The sequence below is a fragment of the Capsicum annuum genome, chromosome 5 (assembly GCF_002878395.1).
Source record: "Capsicum annuum cultivar UCD-10X-F1 chromosome 5, UCD10Xv1.1, whole genome shotgun sequence".
Lineage (NCBI taxonomy): Eukaryota > Viridiplantae > Streptophyta > Magnoliopsida > Solanales > Solanaceae > Capsicum > Capsicum annuum.
The window spans coordinates 102,750,237-102,771,309 of record NC_061115.1 but is presented as its reverse complement, the minus strand read 5'-3'; the positions used below and the strand labels follow the sequence as shown (position 1 = coordinate 102,771,309).

At 39.7% G+C, this 21,073-nt stretch overlaps 1 protein-coding gene across 3 annotated transcripts in view; it reads right to left on the bottom strand.

Moving 5' to 3' along the window:
• LOC107870630 (probable protein S-acyltransferase 19) overlaps positions 1-19,870 on the bottom strand; it is a 64,946-nt gene extending 45,076 nt beyond the window's left edge. The window contains exons 1-8 of one of the 3 annotated variants that reach the window (XM_016717216.2): positions 19,320-19,870; positions 18,149-18,262; positions 17,343-17,753; positions 15,510-15,578; positions 15,331-15,402; positions 15,123-15,251; positions 14,943-15,023; positions 14,529-14,729 (exon numbers count right to left, since the gene is read on the bottom strand). In XM_016717216.2, coding sequence (XP_016572702.1) covers positions 14,529-14,729; positions 14,943-15,023; positions 15,123-15,251; positions 15,331-15,402; positions 15,510-15,578; positions 17,343-17,753; positions 18,149-18,262; positions 19,320-19,364 — 1,122 coding nt within the window. In that variant the 5' untranslated portion in view covers positions 19,365-19,870. Of the gene's footprint in view, positions 1-14,528; positions 14,730-14,942; positions 15,024-15,122; positions 15,252-15,330; positions 15,403-15,487; positions 15,579-17,342; positions 17,754-18,148; positions 18,263-19,319 lie in introns of those variants that run through there. The other 2 variants (XM_016717217.2, XM_047413118.1) reach the window with 2 other exon arrangements.
• Positions 19,871-21,073: the final 1,203 nt, after the last annotated feature.

The window sequence follows — 21,073 nt, the reverse complement described above, 5'->3', positions numbered from 1 at the left end:
CCCCCCCCCCCCACCTCGGCCTTCAACCTGCCGCCGCCCGGTCTCCAGCCGCCAATTCGGTCTCCAACAGGCCGAAACTCCGTCTGCAACCGCTACGCCGTCTCCAGCAGCCGCAGCTCCAAGCGAAATCCAGTGACTTCTAACCTTTGTTATTTCGTTATTTCGTATTGCATTTTATTTCATTATTTCATATTCCATCCTTATTGCATTTTATTTCATTATTTCATATTCCATCCGTAGTATTTTGCTCGTAGTAGCCCCTGTACCTTGTCTGTTGTCTGTTGTTGCTGTTGCTGTGGTCGTTTCTTAGTTTTATTTCGGGAATATTACTTTGAAGGTGTGTGAGCTTTGTATTTCCTTGCTGCTGCTTTGATACTGTCACCGGGTTCATCTTTATATTTTCCTATACTGTCGGGTAGTTGTGGCTGTGGGAGGTAATGGGTGGATAGGGTCATGTCCGAGGGGGTTGGGGCATGGGGCCGTGGTGGGGGCGGGGGATGGGGTGAGGGCGGGAGTGGGCGGGAGGCCAAGGTTGGGCCGAGGGGGAGGTAGTGGGGGGCGTGTGGATAGCGATGGTAGGCTGAGGGTTGGGTCTTGGAATATAGGGACCCTTCAGGGTAAGTCCGTAGAGCTTGTGAAGATTCTTAGGAAGAGGAGGATCAACCTTGCGTGTGTCCAAGAGACCAAGTGGGTAGGGTCTAAGGCTAGGGATGTGGATGGTTACAAGTTGTGGTACTCTGGGAGCGAGAGGCGTAGGAATGGAGTTGGCATCTTAGTAGATGAAGAGCTTAGAGGTCAGGTAGTGGAGGTGAAGAGGATCAACGATAGGTTGATGACTATTAAGTTGGTCATTCGGGGGTTTACCCTGAACGTGTGTAGTGCGTATGCGCCGCAAGTGGGAGCGGAGGGGGAGGAGAAGATGAGGTTCTGGGAGGCTTTGGAGGAGGTGGTGAGAGGCGTGCCCAGTTCGGAGAAGATTGTTGTAGCAGGGGATTTCAACGGGCACATCGGGGCGCTACCGGGAGGCTTTGGGGATGTGCATGGTGGTTTTGGTTTTGGAGAGAGAAATGAAGAGGGGGCGACCCTATTGGAGTTTGCGAGGGCCTTTGGGCTGGTGGTGGTGAACTCGGGCTTCCCGAAGAAGGACGAGCACCTGATCACTTTTCGGAGCGCGATAGCCAGGACCCAGATTGACTTTTTGTTGCTTAGGAAAGGGGATAGGGCGTTGTGTAAGGACTGTAAAGTCATCCCGAGTGAGAATCTCTCGACCCAACATAGGCTTTTGATTATGGATTTGGGTATAAAGAAGAATAGAAAGAGGAGGAGTAAGGAGTGTAGACCGAGAATTAAGTGGGGCGGCTTGACGCCAGTGAATGTGTGGGAGATAGGGGAGAGGTTGGCGGGCAAGGGGGTGTGGGAGTGTAGGGGGGACGTGGATAGTATGTGGGACAGGGCGGCAAGGTGCATCAGGGAGAATGCAAGGGAGGTGTTGGGTGTTTCTAGGGGCCGGGCCGGTCACCATCGGGGGGATTGGTGGTGGAATGAAGAGGTGGAGAAGAAAGTGGAGACCAAAAAAGAGGCGTATGCTAAGTTGGTGGAAAGTAAGGACGAAGAAGAGAAGCGGGTAAACAGGAAAAGTACAAGCTAGCGAGGAAGGAGGCAAAGTCAGCGGTCACGGCAGCTAAGACGGCCGCTTTTGAGAGCTTGTATGCAGGGTTACAGGGGAAAGGAGGGGAGAAAAAGTTGTTTAGACTCGCTAAGGCTAGGGAGAGGAAGGGTCGTGACCTCGATCAGGTGAGGTGCATTAAGGGGAAGGACGGTAGAGTGTTGGTGGAGGACGGCCACATAAAGAAGAGATGGCAGTCGTACTTTCATAGGCTCTTGAATGACGAGGGGGACAGAGCTATTGTGTTAGGGGAACTGGAGCACTCAGAGGAGTGTCGGGATTTTAGCTATTGTAGACGTTTTAAGGTAGAAGAGGTTAGACAGGCAGTTCGCAGGATGCGTAGGGGTAGGGCGACGGGGCCGGATGAGATACCGGTGGAGTTTTGGAAGTTCGTTGGAGAGGCTGGTGTAAGGTGGTTGACTGGATTGTTTAATGAAATTTTCAGGACGGCAAAGATGCCCGAGGCATGGAGGTGGAGTACCATGATCCCTCTCTATAAGAATAAGGGGGACATTCAGAGTTGTAATAACTATAGGGGGATTAAGTTATTGAGTCACTCTATGAAGATCTGGGAGAGAGTGGTCGAGGTGAGGCTGAGACGGATAGTGTCTATCTCGGAAAACCAGTTCGGATTTATGCCCGGCCGCTCGACGACGGAGGCAATCCACCTGGTACGGAGGTTGGTGGAGCAGTATAGGGAAAGGAAGAAGGATCTGCACATGGTGTTTATCGACCTGGAAAAAGCTTACGACAAAGTCCCCAGGGAGGTGCTTTGGAGATGCTTGGAGGTGAAGGGAGTACCGCAGGCATATATCAGAGTAATTAAGGATATGTATGAGGGAGCGAAAACCCAGGTGAGGACGGCGGGAGGAGACTCAGAGCATTTCACTGTCCTGACAGGATTGCATCAGGGATCTACTCTTAGTCCCTTTTTGTTTGCGTTAGTAATGGATGTGTTGACGCGGCGTATTCAAGGGGAGGTGCCGTGGTGTATGCTCTTTGCAGACGATGTAGTTCTGATAGATGAGACTCGAGGGGGTGTAAATGACAAATTAGAGATGTGGAGGCAAACTCTTGAGTCTAAAGGGTTCAGGGTGAGCAGAAGCAAGACAGAGTATGTGGAATGTAAGTTTAATGACATGAGGCGGGAGAACAAGGTAGTAGTGAAGCTGGAAGCACAGGAGGTATGTAAGAGGGATAAGTTCAAGTATCTCGGGTCCGTGATCCAGAGTAACGGTGAGATTGACGAGGATGTCTCGCACCGTATTGGGGCGGGATGGATGAAGTGGAAACTCGCGTCGGGGGTGCTGTGTGATAAGAAGGTGCCGCCCAAGCTTAAAGGCAAATTCTATAGGGTGGTAGTCCGTCCGGCCTTGCTGTATGGAGCGGAGTGTTGGCCAGTTAAGAACTCCCACATCCAAAAAATGAAGGTGGCAGAAATGCGGATGTTGCGCTGGATGTGTGGACTGACTCGAGGGGATAGAGTTCGGAATGAGACTATCCGGGAGAAGGTTGGTGTGACTTCAGTGGAGGGTAAGATGCGGGAAGCACGATTGAGATGGTTCGGACACGTGAAGAGGAGGGGCATGGATGCCCCGGTCCGTAGGTGTGAGAGGCTAGCGTTGGATGGTTTTAGGCGGGGTAGGGGTAGGCCGAAGAAGTACTGGGGCGAGGTGATTAGGCGGGACATGGAACAGTTACAGCTCACCGAGGACATGACCCTAGATAGGAAGGTCTGGAAGACGCGAATTACGGCAGAAGAGTAGGGCCAGATTGGGTCGCTAGTGTAGGGAATTACTTGGTGGGGGTTTTTTATTTTGTATTCCCGTTATGATTCCGTATTCAGTGTTCCATGCTTATTACGAATCTGTGTGCTTTCCTCTGCTTTCCTCTGTTTTATATTACTTATGGGTGCCGTATTTATGTTATGTCATCTGCTTCTGTGCTTTACTATGTGTTTGTGTAATATCTTGTGCCTTGAGCCGGGGGTCTTTCGGAAACAGCCTTTCTACTTCATCAGAGGTAGAGGTATGGACTGCGTACATCTTACCCCCCCAGACCCCACTAAGTGGGAATACACTGGGTTTGTTGTTGTTGTTGTTGTTGTGGTAGTTCACTGCTTACCGGAGTAGCGGGAGTCAGAGGAATACATTGCCGGTCGCCGGAATCGAAATTGTGAGATAAATAGCAGCAGCCGCAATCACCAATTAGTAAGTTGGTAGAGCCAAAATGGGTAAATAAGTCCTAAAATTAGCTTATATACCTAAACCCTAATTTTTTTACAAAAAAAACAAAAGGCATCGCCTCGCCTCGCCATGTCGCCTTTCTCGCAAAGGCAACGCCTTTTGAATGTAGAAGCGCCACGCCGTGAAGAGGCGACCAGGCCTCACCTTGCCATTCACCATTGGCGACGAGGCGCTCGCCTTTTACAACACTGCCTCTATCTATTCCAATTTAGTCTTTTGTACCCGAGACTGCTTGTATATATTGTGTATATTTTGAACTCTATATAGTACTCTGGATATCTTTTAGTAGTGGCTCTAGTACCAACCTTACTAGGTCTTGGGAGGGATTCATTTATATATTTGGTCATTTTTTCTTCTCTCGTTTTGATATATTATATATGTTTTCTTTCTGGTTATCACATTATTATTACCGCTATCATTATACGTGATCTTTTCTAATTTCTACCTGTTAGTCTGTTTCTATTATTCCCGGCTATGGCATGGCTTGCCTACTAGTGGGATAAGGTAGACGCCATCATGACTTCAGAAATCGGGTCGTGACATCAAGAAAGGACCAAAACCTCTACAGGGCTCAAAGACTTACAAACAGAAGGACAAAGAATCAAGCAGCTTTGACTTGGACGACTTCAAAAATTTCGAAATCACCAAGAAACAACAAAAGGTAATGTAATGTAAACTAACACAAGAGTTGTAAGTCTACTTTATTGTGCAGCTAGCGGAGCAGAGTATGACACGATATCAACCTCGAAAACGGCAAAAGAAATGTGGGACAAATTGGAAGTTACCTATGAAGGAACTACTAAAGTAAAGAAGGCAAGGATCAGTGCATTAGCAAAATTGTCTGTGAATTAAAATCCTTAGGGATGATCTACTCAAATGGACTTCAAGTCAAGAAGCTTGTACAGAGTCTCCCAAAAGCATGGAAAACCAAAGTTGTCATTCTAAAAAATGGGGATCTTCACAACATGACTTATGACGAACTAAGAGGTAACCTTATTGCCTATGAACAAAATCACATAAACAATTACAGCAAGGAAGAAAGGAAAAAAGTTGTGGCCTTCAATGCCGTAACACCTGGAGAAGAAAAGCATACAGACGAAGACAACAATGAAGGAGTGGCTCTCATAAATCGTGGAGTAAGCCAAATCTTAAGACAAAGGCAGCAAAGACCTCAAGGCTACAAGAACAATAAATTCAGAAGGAACGATGATTGCTGCTATCATTGCGGTAAACTTGGTCATATCAAACAAAACTGTCCAAAATTAAGGAAAGGATCATCGAAGAAGAACAAAAGCTTCGGAGTCTGGAGTGATGATGACGAAACTGAAGACGATGCATAAGCACCCAATATGTGGTTCATGGCAATGGGTGAATCCAGTGAGGTAAGATCTTTCAATTGTCATAATTGCAATCTCCTTCAATCAAATCTCAATATGATTACAGACGAGCTTCAAAAGATCATTGATTAGTACAACAAAATTGCTCAAGAAAAGAAAAATAGGCAAGCTCTGTTAAAACGGAAGCCTGATGAAGAAATAAAGAACTGGCAAATTGAACTTGAAGCTGGTCAAATTGAAATAAATTTGCTTCAAGAAAAACTTGATGATGTGAAAATGCAATTAAACAGCATTAGAAAGTCACCAAGTCACAGTTTTGTCAAATCAAAATTTTTTAACACTAAATCAACCTCTTCGTTTCACTCTTTTAGCTCTGCTAAAACCTCTTTTTCTTTTCATGGACTGATCTGCTACACTTGAGGTAAAAGGGGGCACAAATCGCACAACTGAAGACAACAGTCTAAAGGAGTGTGGATTTGGAGGCCCAAAGGAAGTACATCTAACCTTCAAGGACCCGAGATCACTTCGGTACCTAAACAAAATTAATTTTCTTGTTTTGTAGGAACATGATACGGGAAAAACAACGGAAACACAAACAACTCCAAAATTGTCCACTAATCTTAAGGATTTGAGGACTAAGATGGAGACCACTCTCGAATTCACTACAACAACAACGATACGAGATAACAACGATGCATTTGACACCAAAAACAGCAGCAACACAATGATTACAAAATGAACACAATGAGAACTAATTTCGGATTCAAGAAGGACACAAAACAGTCCACTATGAATCTACAAAGTGCAATAAGATAAAGATAGATAGATAGACCAAATGAGAGAATAATATTAACAACCCAAGAATTGTTACACCTTTGGACCTTTAATACTACACACAACACTAACCTATCTCCTACGTAGGCACAAGAGGGATCTCGATCTCCCAAGGACCAACGTTTCCAAGCTTGAATCCAACACGAGTGAATCCACACTCAAGTTGATTTCCCTAGTTACAATTTCAGATTTATGCCTCAAGGAGAGAGAACTTGTCTTTTAATGTTATGCAACATTCATCATCATCAAAATCTAATGAATGAATCCGTACAAGGTTGTATTTATAGTGTATTACAAGAATAGTGTGAAATGTCCAAAATGACCCCTTAGTCAAAGTCTTCAAGTGGGCTCCCTTGGAGTGCATTGTATGGACTGATTTTGGAGCCTAGTGAGGCCTTCCTTTGCACTTCACGTGTACACTCTAAGTCTCAGATTCATTCACTCTCGCACTCACCCACCTCCGAGGTTATACCCGTATCATTCTTCCCTTCTTGAAAAGGATTCGACCTCGAATCCGTACCTTGCAAAATCAAGAGAAGACAAACAAGCACACATCCTCATGACATGAGGGGTTAGGGTTAGCAAAAATAACACATCAATATGCCATGCCGAGGTGGAACAAACTTGAAGTACATCCATGGATCTTTTGTGTTGGACTTAAAAAACTTAGTACAAATGGCACAAAGGAAGTGGTCACCACCAACAAAAAGAGATAAGGAAGAACCTTGTCTTCTTTCATTAGCACCCACAACCAAACATTGCTTGTCGTCTTGACCAAGCATTAAGTGGGGAGTGTAGAGATTTCCACATTCCAAGAGGGTGTCGGGATCAAATGGAAAAATTAGCCAAGGGCCTAAGCCGAGGCTAGCCCTTCCTTCCCCTAGAATGTCACTCCCACATTCACACACAAAAATATTTTCATGCACATGGTCTCTATGAACAAAACTAATTGCAATGCTTTTACCGCACAAGATGTTCAAAGAGTCAAGTGCATTATCAAGATCAATTCTATGGACATCATCACTAACTTGAGAATTTTTAAGCACACTATTCACATTCTCAAGTAGTGAACTACATTTAAGAGTAAATTGATCATCATACACACCAAGAGTACTACCAAGAGTACTCATTTCTAAGAGACATTCCTTACCCATAAGAGTACTCTCATCTTCCAAGAAGAGATTTCCATCTTTAAGAGGAATGTTGTCACACCATAGCGGGTTAGTATATCGGTTATAGCCTTCAAGGCAAGCCATACCATCATTTTCACCACTAGGTTCCTTAGGAGAGTTTCTATCATCTTCAAACAAAACATTAAACCTAAAGAGAGCATAATCTATCTCACGGACAGATTTGGAAATAGCAAGTGCTTCGCTCTCTATAAGTTCACTATCACGTACCAAAGATGTTTCAATCTCCTCTTTACTGGGGTGTGGGCCGGGGTAGCCTACTTCTTCCTTCGGGAAGCTCTTGGCACAAGGTGTTTGGACAAGGGAAGTTGGATTTTGTAGGATAAGTTTAGGTAATAATTGGCATAGCCTTTCCACGTGCCATTTCATTTCTTCAATATCGTCATTGATGTGATCAAACGTGGCATCAAGATTAGTGGCAGCCATGGTACCTAAAGCAAAGGACAACAACAAACAACAAAACAAACAAACTTGTTAGCTCAAAAATGCCTCACCACACTCTCACTCTCGATTTTTACCTCACACTTGATTTCACAAGTGTTGAAAGCCGGCTTGTACTTAGTGAGTGATTGAGGGTCGAGTCTACTCTTGCCCGAAATAGATTTTTATTTGAGTTGACTCAAAGAAAATTTGTTTACGGACTGGAACCAACAAGATACAACGAATTCACGAAAGAGAAAAGCACACAAAGAACGTTAACACGAACAAACGGACACAAACTAATTTACAATCTAGTAGGAGTTTACTAGCTTGTCAATTAGCGTTCGGACCAATCAAACCAAACTACAGAACAATAAAAAGAAACTAAGAAAATCTGAAATTTGAGCCAAAATTGTTGCGTGAACAATAACAAGGATGACGTGGCAACTCATAATTGGTTACGGTTTCTAACAATTTTTGTTGTCCAATTTCAAGTCTTGGTCAATTTACAATTTAGGAATTGGTGGAATTTGTTTTAAGGAGGGAAATTCAAACAAGGCTTGGAGCCTTTTCAAATTCAAGTTTTCAAGACTTGACTTTTATAGTACTTTTCCTTAAAACATGGACCCTTGTTTCACAGGAAAGTGGTTGAGAAGTGATGTAAAGTCTTTAGTGTGTAGGAAAGTCTTTGAGTCACAAGTACTACACCTTGAAACTTGGATCTATGTCTTGCAAGACTAACACAATACACACTCTTTTTTCTTCAACTTTTAAGATCAACAACCACTTTTTTTTTCAACAATATATGGAGATGGTGAAGAACACCAAGAACACAAACTTTGAGTCTTGAAGTTTTAAGGTTCAAGTTGGACCTCCCAAACAACAACTTTCCAAGCTTAAATTCCACAACACAATCTCCACAATACACGTTCAAAACTTGAACCAACAACACATCACACGTTCAAGTCTTGAACCTGCAACAACAATCGGCCAAGTCCAAGTTCACAATAACAACATCAACAACAAAGGCTCAAATCAAGATATAGACTCAAAGTGTTAGTGAAGAACAATACTAACACTAGAAACACTTAAGACAAGTAAAAATCTTGGCCAAGATACAACAAGAACACAATTTTCGGCCAAGAACACAAAGTGAACAAATTGCTATTTTCTAGAAATTTCAGTTTTCAGTTTTTTTTTTTTTTTTTGGAGTTTTCAAGTCTCAAGCCCAAAATTGATCTTGTTAGAACAAAATCAACGATGGCTTTGATACCAAATGATACGGAAAAAACAACGGAAACACGAAACAACTCCAAAACAGTCCACTAATCTTAAGGATTTGAGGACTAAGATGGAGACCACTTTCGGATTCACTGCAACAACAACAATACGAGATAACAACGGTGCATTTGACACCAAAAACAGCAGCAACACAATGATAACAAGATAAACACAATGAGAACTAATTTCGGATTCAAGAAGGACACAAAACAGTCCACTATGAATCTACAAAGTGCAATAATATAAAGATAGATAGATAGACCAAATGAGGGAATAATATTAACAACCCAAGAATTGTTACACCTTTGGACCTTTAATACTACACACAACACTCCTATCTCCTACGTAGGCACGAGAGGGATCTCGATCTCCCAAGGACCAACGCTTCCAAGCTTGAATCCAACACGAGTGATTCCACACTCTAGTTGATTTCCCTAGTTACAATTTCAGATTTGTGCCTCAAGAAGAGGACTTGTCTTTTAATGTTATACAACATTCATCATCATCAAAATCTAATGAATGAATCCGTACAAGGTTGTATTTATAGTGTATTACAAGAATAGTGTGAAATGTCCAAAATGACCCCTTAGTCAAAGTCTTCAAGTGGGCTCCCTTGGAGTGCATTGTATGGACTGATTTTGGAGCCTAGTTAGGCCTTCCTTTGCACTTCACGTGTACACTCCAAGTCTCGAATTCATTCACTCTCGCACTCACCCACCTCCGTGGCCATACCCGTATCATCTGATACCAAATGATACGGGAAAAACAACGAAAACACGAAACAAATCCAAAACAGTCCACTAATCTTAAGGATTTGAGGACTAAGATGGAGACCACTCTCGGATTCACTACAACAACAATAATATGAGATAACAACGATGCATTTGACACCAAAAATAGCAGCAACACAATGATAACAAGATGAACACAATGAGAACAAATTTCGGATTCAAAAAGGACACAAAACAGTCCACTATGAATCTACAAAGTGCAATAAGATAAAGATAGATAGATAGACCAAATGAGGGATAATATTAACAACCCAAGAATTGTTACACCCTTGGACCTTTAATACTACACACAACACTAACCTATCTTCTACGTAGGCACAAGAGGGATCTCGATCTCCCAAGGACCAACGTTTCCAAGCTTGAATCCAACACGAGTGAATCCACATTCAAGTTGATTTCCCTAGTTACAATTTCAAATTTATGCCTCAAGGAGAGAGACTTGTCTTTTACTGTTATACAACATTCATCATCATCAAAATCTAATGAATGAATCCGTACAAGGTTGAATTTATAGTGTATTACAAGAATAGTGTGAAATGTCCAAAATGACCCCTTAGTCAAAGTCTTCAAGTGGGCTCCCTTGGAGTGCATTGTATGGACTGATTTTAGAGCCTAGTGAGGCCTTCCTTTGCACTTCACGTGTACACTCCAAGTCTCGGATTCATTCACTCTCGCACTCACCCACCTCCGAGGTCATACCCGTATCAAAACAAGTCCGCAAGAACTACAGGAAAAAAATGTGGGTGATAGACAGCGGATGTTCCAGACACATACACATGACTAAAAAAAGGAAAACTTTTGCTCTCTAAAGAAATTTGAAGGCGGCTCAGTCAGGTTCGGCGATAATGTTAAAGGAGAAGTCATCATAGGGCTCTGTGAAACTCAGCTCTTCTTGCAAACTCATTGAAGTGTATCTCGTGGACGAACTCAAACACAATCTATTAAGTATCAGTCAACTGTGTGATGCAGGATTCGGAGTATCCTTCAGAGCCGAGAGTTGCTCCATCCAGCATGAAAAAAGAAATATTACTCTTATTGGTGACCGTGTTGATAATATTTATGTTCTTAACAATCCCAATTTTGCTAGCCTGACATACCCTTACTGTGCAAACCAATGACACATAGTTGTGGCACACAAAGCTTGGGCATGCTAGTATGCATGGCACTGAAAAAATGTCTAGACTTGAATTGGTGAATGGTCTGCCAAAACTGAAGTTTGAAAAGGATTACATTTGTGATGCTTGTCAACTTGGTAAACAAATCGGACATCCTTTAAAGTCAAAGACATCGTCAGTACTACCAAACCCCTTCAAACAATCCATATGGATCTGTTTGGCCCAACCAAGACAGCAAGTATTGGTGGAAAAAGATGTCTTTGTCATAGTTGATGATTATTCTCATTTTACTTGGATAATGTTTCTTGCTCATAAGCATGACGCATTCACTAATTTTGAGATCTTTTGTTAGAAAAGTGCAAAGAAAAGTAAGGTATTTCATCACTTATGTTCATAGTGATCATGGAAAAGAATTTGAAAATAAAGCTTTTAAGTACTCCGCTCAAAACTAAGTTGAGCGGACTCTTCACTTTTCATGCCGCACCGTGTCGGATTCTACAAAAATACACTACTTTGGCGATTCCGACACGCACCCGCTGACATTTTGAAGAATCCGAATAACATATGCTCAAAATGGCTACTCTTAGAGCTTTTCATCTGCTCGATCCCCTCAACAAAATAGCGTGGAGGAACGGAAGAACAGGTTACTCCAAAAGACTGCAAGAACCATGCTTCTAGAACAAAACTTAACTGATCACTTCTAGGCAGAAGCAGTGACATGTCACATTCTCAACAAGTGTCGCATCAAACCAATCCTTAAGAAGACACCTTATGAACTGTGGAGAGGAAAGAAGCCCAACATCAGTTATTTCCATCATTTTGGATGCAAATGCTCCATCCATAACAACGGTAAGAATAACCTGAGAAAGTTTGATCCACGAAGAGACGAAGGTAACTTTCTTGGTTACTCTCCCACTTGTCGTGCCTATAGAGCCTATAAAAAACAAACCTTGTGTGTCGAAGAATCTGTGCGTATTGTATTTGATGAATCTAATCTCATTTCTGTGAGTTTGAGTTTTGATGAGGAACAGGTAAATAACTCTCAGTCAAGAGTTGATTCTGACATAGCACTATAGCATCTGAGCTAGTTGACTATGACTCAACCAGAATCAACTCCTGTAGCAAGGTTAGAATCAATTTGAATTTTGTTAGTTTTGTTGCCTTTAAGCGCTTTAAGTTCTATCAAATGGATGTTAAGAGTGTCTTTCTAAATGGATTCATTCATGAAGAGGTTTTCGTCAAACAACTTCCTTGATAGTCTTAACATCAGTTGCTAAGTTGGTGCAGCTTGGAAAAGAGACCAGTTCAGATGTTGGGAAAGTTTGTCTCGTCCTTGATAGTCTTAAATAGGAGGGAGTCAAAATTTTCAACAAAGTATTCAAGCAAGTCGACTCCATAAAGACTAAATCTAACTCCTCTAATAATGAACTCGCTATTTTTGTGCAGAATTCCTATTATACCTTCTCCAAAAACGTGGAGTGGTCCTACGAGTGCTTCTGCCACAACATGCATAACACCCTAACCTACTTCCTTGCAAAACGTCGATTTGGTTCTCCAAACATTGATATTTAAAGGAGGTCTGTCCTCTTTTCTTTTTTTGGGTCTGTATAAGGGATATTCTCTCCACACTTCCTTGTTTTGTTCATTGCATGTTTGTATTATGACGGACTTCATTTTACTATGTGCATTTGTATTTGTCTGCTTGTCAGTCTTTTCTTTTTTATTATGCCAAAGGGGGAGAGAACATCTTCCCATCAGTCTGTTAGACATCATGGTGACCTGAATTATGGTGACAACAAGTGGAGTCTGCTACAAGTCAGGGGGAGCCTCATGAGGACAATCAACTACAAATCGGGGGGGAGCATCATATTCAGGGAAGTCGACTAATGTTTATTTTTGTCATTATCAAAAAGGGGATATTGTTAGCCTCCTACTATACAATTACTAAATATTTTAATAATGACATACTAACAAAATAAACATGCAGGACCAAGGAAGATATTCTCAAGATGGAAGACGATTCCGGAAGATCTCAAGATACAAGGGGTGTTCGTGGAAGTCATGGAAAAAATCAAATCAAAGCAAGTACAAGATAGAGGGACCTTAATAAATGGAATCTAAAGATATACAAAGAGCAAATCACAGATAGCAATCAGCAGATGACAAGGTGACCAAATAAGGAAAAGGATCATACGAAATGCATGGACATATCTGATATAGACATGTATGTATATGACTCCTCGCGTTGTAGAAGGAAAAGGGCATATCGTAATGCACGGACATGTTTGATATAGACGCGCTAACGATATGAGCATCAATCAAGGAATCTAATCATATCCTTGATTGAAAGAACTCCCTTGGGTTTGCCTTTTAAAGCAAGGACACAGTGTGTATTGAAGACTATATAAAGATGCTGAAGATAGAAGACACATGCAACTTCACCGAAACCTATCATTCTTGTCTCAATCTTTAGTCTTCACAAAGCTTTGTAATTCTCCGTTTACAATAGTTACAAAAGGAAAAAGATGAGTCAACTTAGTTATATCAGTTGAGGCTGAGTCACAAAATCTGAATAAAAGATTAAGAATCAGAACTTGTCATACTACTGTAACTCTTTCAAAAAGCTCTAAAGGAAACCTTGCAACCCAAGAGAACAGGAGTAGGCACCACACTTGTGATCCGAACCAGTATAAATCTTATGTGTTTCTTTCATATTTATTTATTTACGTTTCTCGCTTTATTTTGTTTTATTGCGCATACTAACCTACAGGTGAGTAGACTGTCACGACTGACCAGTCGACTCAGAAAAAGATTTCAATTATTTATTTACGCTTCTCGCTTTATTTTGTTTTATTGTGCATACTATGCAGGTGAGGAGACTGTCACGACTGACCAGTCGACTCAGAAAAAAATTTCAATTCACCCCCTCCCTCCTTGAATTTCATCTTTGTCCGCTGATCAGTATTTTTAGCAGTCAACCATTTCGAAAAGAATATTTTAAAGGAGACTTGGCATACCAAACCAATGCCAAGACGCGACTCTGAATTTTAAACGTAAATTCTTATTCAAAACACTTTCTTTTAGTCACTTCCGATAATTGAAAACCCTTTTCAACTTACAATCATAAATTTTCAGTAAAAAAGGGTGTGACGGTGTTTAACTTCTCTAGGTATAACAATGATAAATGCAAGTTCGAGGCAATGACAATGAAAGTTGAGACTAGCAACTTTTTATATCTCATACTATCATATACCAACAGGAAAATGCAATAGAAAGAATTTGGATCAGCATAGCATAAGTTCAGCATGATGTGATTTTGATCATAATTACATTAAAACTTTTCTCTTTTATAAGCCTCTTTTAATCACACATTCGGGTCCACGCAGGGTAATTCGTAAATTAAAACTACTCAAGGAGAAACTTAGCTTCTACAGCCAACTTCTGTGATAAGAAATATAAATTTTAACTTAAAATATTTATTTTTATCTTAGGGACATTCTTCTGGCCCAAGGTTGACTATTAGATGTCCATTGTAGATGACTGAAGCAAGGTTTCAAAACAGAAAACAAAAGAAGGATAAGTCATCCTCTCTGCCTACCAACAGAGACTTGGAATTTTTCAGTACTTAACTTCTCTAGTTACTAATACCTGATAATCAACAAACACCCTAGGAGGGGTGCACCATGCTCCTTTGTATTGCAGTCCCAAAGAACTGCCACCACTGAAGCCAGTTGTAGCTGATCCAGATGGAGAGTATACAATGTTAGGTTGTTCTTCATCTACAGATGCTCCCCCAGGTGCCTCACTCATGGCTCTCATAGCTACTACGTACTCATATGTTGTAATGCCCTGACAGAAATATTTTGGAGAAGAATCACACTAAGATTTCAGGTAGCTTCTAATTATGAGACGCGCAACTGCAGATCTTCCAAACTCGATATCCTCTTTTATATATGCACCAGAACTCCAGGCATTTTTAAGCAAAATCTTGAAACTAGAAAATTGTCTAAGATACTTCAAGGTCCAACTCATAATAGAAAGACAAATCCATAAACAATCTACCTTTCTTATCAGTATCATATGGAAAAAGAAAAGCTCTCCTAAGGGCACACAAGCCAGCAATGAAACGGCAGTACATACAGCCTGCATAAAAGTCAATATGCATCACAATTATGAACAAAATTCTTTTCATCAACCAGTCAGAATAGCAAGCTCAGTGCATGTAGATCAAGTAAAAATTACCACAACAGTTGCAAATGGGGCCAGTGAGAAACCATTCCCTAGTCTATCAACTATTTCAGCCTCCATGTTCTTTTTATTCACAAAGCACCGTACTAAAACAGCAATTCCAATTCCAGCTTCAGTAACAAGCTGCAAAACAGTGTGTGATTGATTCACCGATAAAAGCACATATCAGTTCATTGGCAACCAAACATTTCCTCAAACATACCCAAACCAAGCTGGTAGCCATCAATGATATAAAGGTAATGTAGTTCTTCCTCCCAACACAGTTGTTGAGCCACTGACAGTTTGATAAATGTGGTTAGTTTCTTGGTAATAATTATGAAAAAAGTGGGCTCCATAACAGAAATTAGAACAAGATGTACCATAGATGACTGAGATGTATACCCGACAATGATGATCAAATCCATCAACACATTTATCACAGCTTCGACAATGCTTACTGAACTTGCGCACCTGCAGCATACCAAGCAGTCAGAGTATATGTCATGTCTATGTGCATAAGAACAAATGTAAGGTGGTCATGATGATTGTACATGTCCCATGATGAGGAATCTGCACTAAGTCGCACGCCTAAGCAACAAAACTAAGACAGAAACCGGAGCATAAAAGGACCATGTGCTTTTGATTTTGTCTGCATACATGTGGGCATAGACACCTTATCGATTTTTATAAACTATCAAATCTCTCAATTTGTACATTATTGAACAATTTGTTCAGCAGATCAAGTTGTCAAGTAGTCTATGAAGAGCCAAACATCAAGAGAATAGATGAAACTGTATATTAAAATGTGTAATTCAAAACATATATGATAGAGAATATTATGTACTTAATGGTGCAAAATAATCACTTACATGCATAGAGAATAATTATTTACAATAAAGTAGCATAAGGTTTCTACCAGAGGATCCCCTCTTGCCTATTGTCAATAATTAAAGACAAATTCACCTTTTTTTTCTCTATTTTCACGTTTCAATTTTAGATAGACAATTACAGTCCATTTTCCAACTTGAAATCCTCAATAAACGCCTTTCATTTCACTAGTGAAGGCATACTATTAAATATTTACAAAGAGATAGCACATTACAACTATGTAATCTCGAAAAATCTAAATGGCCCCTGTGTCATTTGAATTGCCATGTTACACGAAAAGAACGAAAAAACAGTAAGGAATGCATCTATACTTAATGCTAATGACTGATTCCTTTTTCTTTCAAAATTTCTTGTGTTCCTTTTCTTCCAGATGATCAGCCATATGACTGAGCAGTGAATTCCAAATTTTCAGTGTTTTCTTTCCAGTCCTTTCATGTGTCAGCCTTGCAGTAGTTCCTTAGTTGTCTTGCACATTTCCCAGGCCTTATTCAATGTCATTGACAATAATATATTAAGTGGCACATACATATTGTTCCCCATGGATTAAATTGATATTAAAATACCTCCAAAGCATTGCATCAACATACTCCCTCTGTCCCAATTTAATGCACACTCTTTCTTAGTAAGCCCCAAGAGAATGACAGACAAATGTTTCACTATCAACATTTTACCCATGTTGGGTCCCACTTATTTGGCAAAAAGTCCACAAAGGTGTATCTTTTATATAAACATCATTTATTCTAAGGGTAGTTTTGAAACGCTAAAAAGTCTCCCATATTTCTTAAACCCAGTGCCCAGTCAAACTACATTACACAAATTGGGAAAGAGGGACTATTTGGTCCGCGATATTAAGGTTGTTTTCAATCTTATGTTGTTATTCATGTGAATTGCTAAATTGTGCATCCAAGCCTTTATAGGCTGAGGGAAATGTTTGCTCTTGTGGCTTATGAAACACCTCATGACACCAAGAGCACTTTCCAAGAATAAATTTTGCAATTTAGGTATAATGCAAACTTCAAACTATGCCATCACAAAGCATCACAAAGCACCCAAAGGTGTGGCCTAGTGATTCAATGAAGTTGGCTTGAGCACCATGAGGTCTCGGGTTTAATTCTCAACAGCTACAAACACTAGGTGATTTCTTCCCATCTGTTCTAACCTTGGTTGGCAGAGGTATCTGGTACCTGGTACCTGTTGCTGGTGGGAGGTGGCACGTATCCCGTAGAATTAGTCCAAGTGCGCGCAAGCTGGCCCGGACACCACGATCATTAAAAAAAAACTATGCCATCACAAATAGTGAAATGCACATGATAAAAATTGTCAAAAACAAAATAATAGATTAGCTACCTCAGCATGGCACAATGTGCAGAACAGGGCATCTTCACCTGTCCCTTCCTCCTCAGCAGTTCCATCCTTTTCGCGACAATCCTCATGTACAAATAAAAAGCAAAAGACTCCTCCAATTTTACAAAAAGAGGACTTTCTAGGCAAGGAAACCACTTCATTATCTAATCTTCCAGCTTCTTGTTGACCTTTCTTGATGGAGTTAGCAGCAGCAATGGAACTTCTTGAAGCTGACGACAGAGAAGAATGTGCATCATTACTCAGTTCATCAAATTTTCCAGGCCGATCTCTCACAGACAATCCATGCTTTGAGTTGGTATCATTCATTCTTCCAGAATCAAATTTGGACATTATGCCTGGATCTGCAGGATTGATTGCAGTACTCCGAACATAAAGAACAAAAACAAGCAATGCCTGCGATATGACATAAGCACTTCAACTTTAAGTAACCTTTATTAGATAAATTTACAAAATAATAGTCACTCAATTCCATCTTTTTGTCACTATTTGACAGGACATGGAGATTAAGAAGCTAATTTGATTATAATATGGTGTAGTAGAATATTATTTTTATCAGCGTTCCTTTATTTTATTTTTTAAAGATTATTTGATTTTAATATCACATCATGAGTCAGTTGAATTTGCCCCCATAGTCAAACATTTTGGGAATGTCCAAAAACAGAGAGCTCATCACAGAGATTAGGTCAAAGATAGCATGAGAAAATAATGAATCAAGATCCAGAGACACGTAATAGGATAATAGCAGGATTTCCGCAGACATACAGATAAAATTACTCGAATTCACATACCACTGGAGAATAAGCTGCGATAGAAGCGTACTCCCAAAAGCGTCCTCCGAGGAAAGGTGAGAAGAAGGCATAAAATGCAACCACTAACAAGCAAAATACAGTTATAGCAACAACCTACACAAAGAGATCAAAATTTAGTCCACATATTGCATAGTCAAGGCTGAAATGTATAAAATAGACAGAGAAAGGGCAATCCCCCCACCCCCACCCCCACCCCCCAGCCCCCCCAAAAACAGCCATATCCAAACTATTCTAATAGCAAATCATTGAACATGTAGAATGGTTGCAAAACAAATAAAAACTGGGTTCCGTAAAATATACTACCAAGCAAGTGTCAGGATTATATGGTGAAGAACTAACTTTCCATTAGTTTCACACAAGTTTTGTCAATGATTAGGAAAACATGATGCATTTCTTTTTCTACTTCAACAACATAAAGTACCTAAGGTTGTCCTTCACTAATATCGACCATTTCCCTTCTTTAAGTATTTATTTAATTGATATCCCTTCAGTTAAGTATTCCTAACTCCAGTTTTTTAATTTTTAACTGCTTGGGATTAACCTATCCAATTTTTTAAAAAAAAAAAAAAATCATTTGTGTTAAGGGATCACCAAATTTGAGAATACAGACTCATCTAGTATTTGCATTTATCTTCAGTGATATTACTGTCCATTGCAAAGTGTGGAAACTTGAAAGTTTGAAATATATATAGTCAATGCAAATTATTAACCATTGACAGCTTTGTTACCTTAACTACCCCTTTTTTCTCCCTTCTTGATGATCTGTATTTCATTAATGTGCAAAAACAGAAACCAGCTTAGAACAATAGACCATCAAGCAATTGCTAACCCCTATAGTTGAGCAAGACATAATTGAAGGAAGAGTGTTACTAACTAATCCTCAAATTTCACGAATGGACTACAAGTGTAAATCACTAGTAACTTTGAGATTCTAGTAGAGCAGTCAGAAGGACAACAATGATCAAATGGGAAAGCAATACAACAACAACAACTCCATTCCCAGTGAAATCCCACAAGTAGGGGCTGGAGAGGGTAGAGTGTAGGCACACCTTTACCTCTACCTCCATGAGGTAGAGAGGCCGTTTCTGGACGACCCCTCTGGAAAATGGGAAAGCAATGGTTAACAAAAATCAGTTGAGGATATACAGACCTGAAAGGTATGTGCTGGTAGCTGCCATCCATGTTTCCTCACCATAATTCACCACCCCACAAGCTCCTTTTTCACTCAACTCAAAAACCCCTTTATCTCCAAAGCACTAATTGACAAACTTCTTTCTCCAAATATTAAGATGGAAAAATTGAAAAATACATTAAACTTTCAGTAGTCGTTCTTTATAAGAACTGACATTCTAGATTTACAAGGGAAAACGGTTCTTTCACAAAAAGGCAACAATGCTTTACACATGGGAAAAAAAGGAGAAAAGAGAACAAGAAAGGCAACAATGCTTTACACATGGGAAAGAAATCTCATTAGCAACAAGATAAAACGTTTTGAAAAAAGAAAAGAAAAAAAAAGAAGGCAAAGAATGTTAAGGTAGTACTAGTAAAACTTAGAGAAGAGGAGAGGGGTTAAAGAAAAGCATGATTAGTGAGACAAAAGGAACAAATCAAGGGACAGAAGAGTTGACTGTGAAGAGAATGTTTTTGGGGGAAGGGAAGATGGTTTTTTCTTGTGTTGGTGGAAATATAGTAATACTTGCATCAACAATGTTTGCTTTAGTCGTTATTTTAATTTAATGTATTAAACATAATTTTTATAAAATAATATTTAGTTATAAAAATACCTTTTTTTTTTAATTTTATATACTTTTTCTTCAAGAGAAGAAGAAAGTTTATAACCATAACTGTTGTTATAAAATAAGGACAACTTGATTTCCATTTCTCCGTCTTTAACCCAAAAGGTTACTTGTATCCTGTCTAATTGAAGGTATTTGGTCACATAATTAAGTGCAAGATCATTAATATTAATAAAATTGAAACCACAAAAGACTATGGTAGAACCATTCTCCCTGCATATTTGTACATTTCTAATAAAAGGTGCCAACCATGACACTACTTTTTAAAAAGAAAAAAAAATTAGGGGCAGGGGAAGGATAATGGGAGAGAGGATTACAAACTTCAGGTAACTAACCAACTAAACTACTAAGATTCTCCAACCATGACACTACTTGTACAGTGAAATTGACGAAAATTTCATTGAAAAAAAAAAGAGAGGAAGAAATCGAAAACAAGAAAAATCAAGTTGAGAAGCAAGGAAGGAAAGAGAAGATCTAGAGGAATTTAAGGGGTAATTTTGTAATTTACTAAGGCTGCATTTGTTTTTATTAAGATTAAGACGTTTGAATCTGAATATATATCTTAATGATTAAGATACGGTCTCTAGATCTGAACACTGAATAATTAAGACTATTTGTCTTTCAATATCTGAATGAACATAAATTTATTTCTAAATTATTAATAAACACAACAAAAAGAGCTACAAAATATTTTCAACATCAATTATGTCAAAAAACTTTCACTATCAGACTCTATCCTCATTCGTCGAAAAATTGTGTTATTATATAACCCTTTGATTTCTTCGTAAGTTTAGTTCTAATCCGTAGAAATCACAGTTCTGAATATTCATCAATAAATTTGAACAAAAAATTCATTTTATATAAACTCAAATTTCAAAATAAAGAAAGAAAATGGATCAAGTTCCAGTTTGTTTGTCTTCTCAATTCCCAAAATTCATTCTGTCGCCTACTCTTACTGACAAACCCACTAGTTTTGTCTAAAATATCACCTCCATCAGGGTAGTAGTGGATAGGTTTCTAGATCTTGTCCATGGTTGGCGATTATTTCAGTTATATTTTCATGATCGGTGGAGGAGTGATAATTGTGAAGGAACATCATCAACAATAG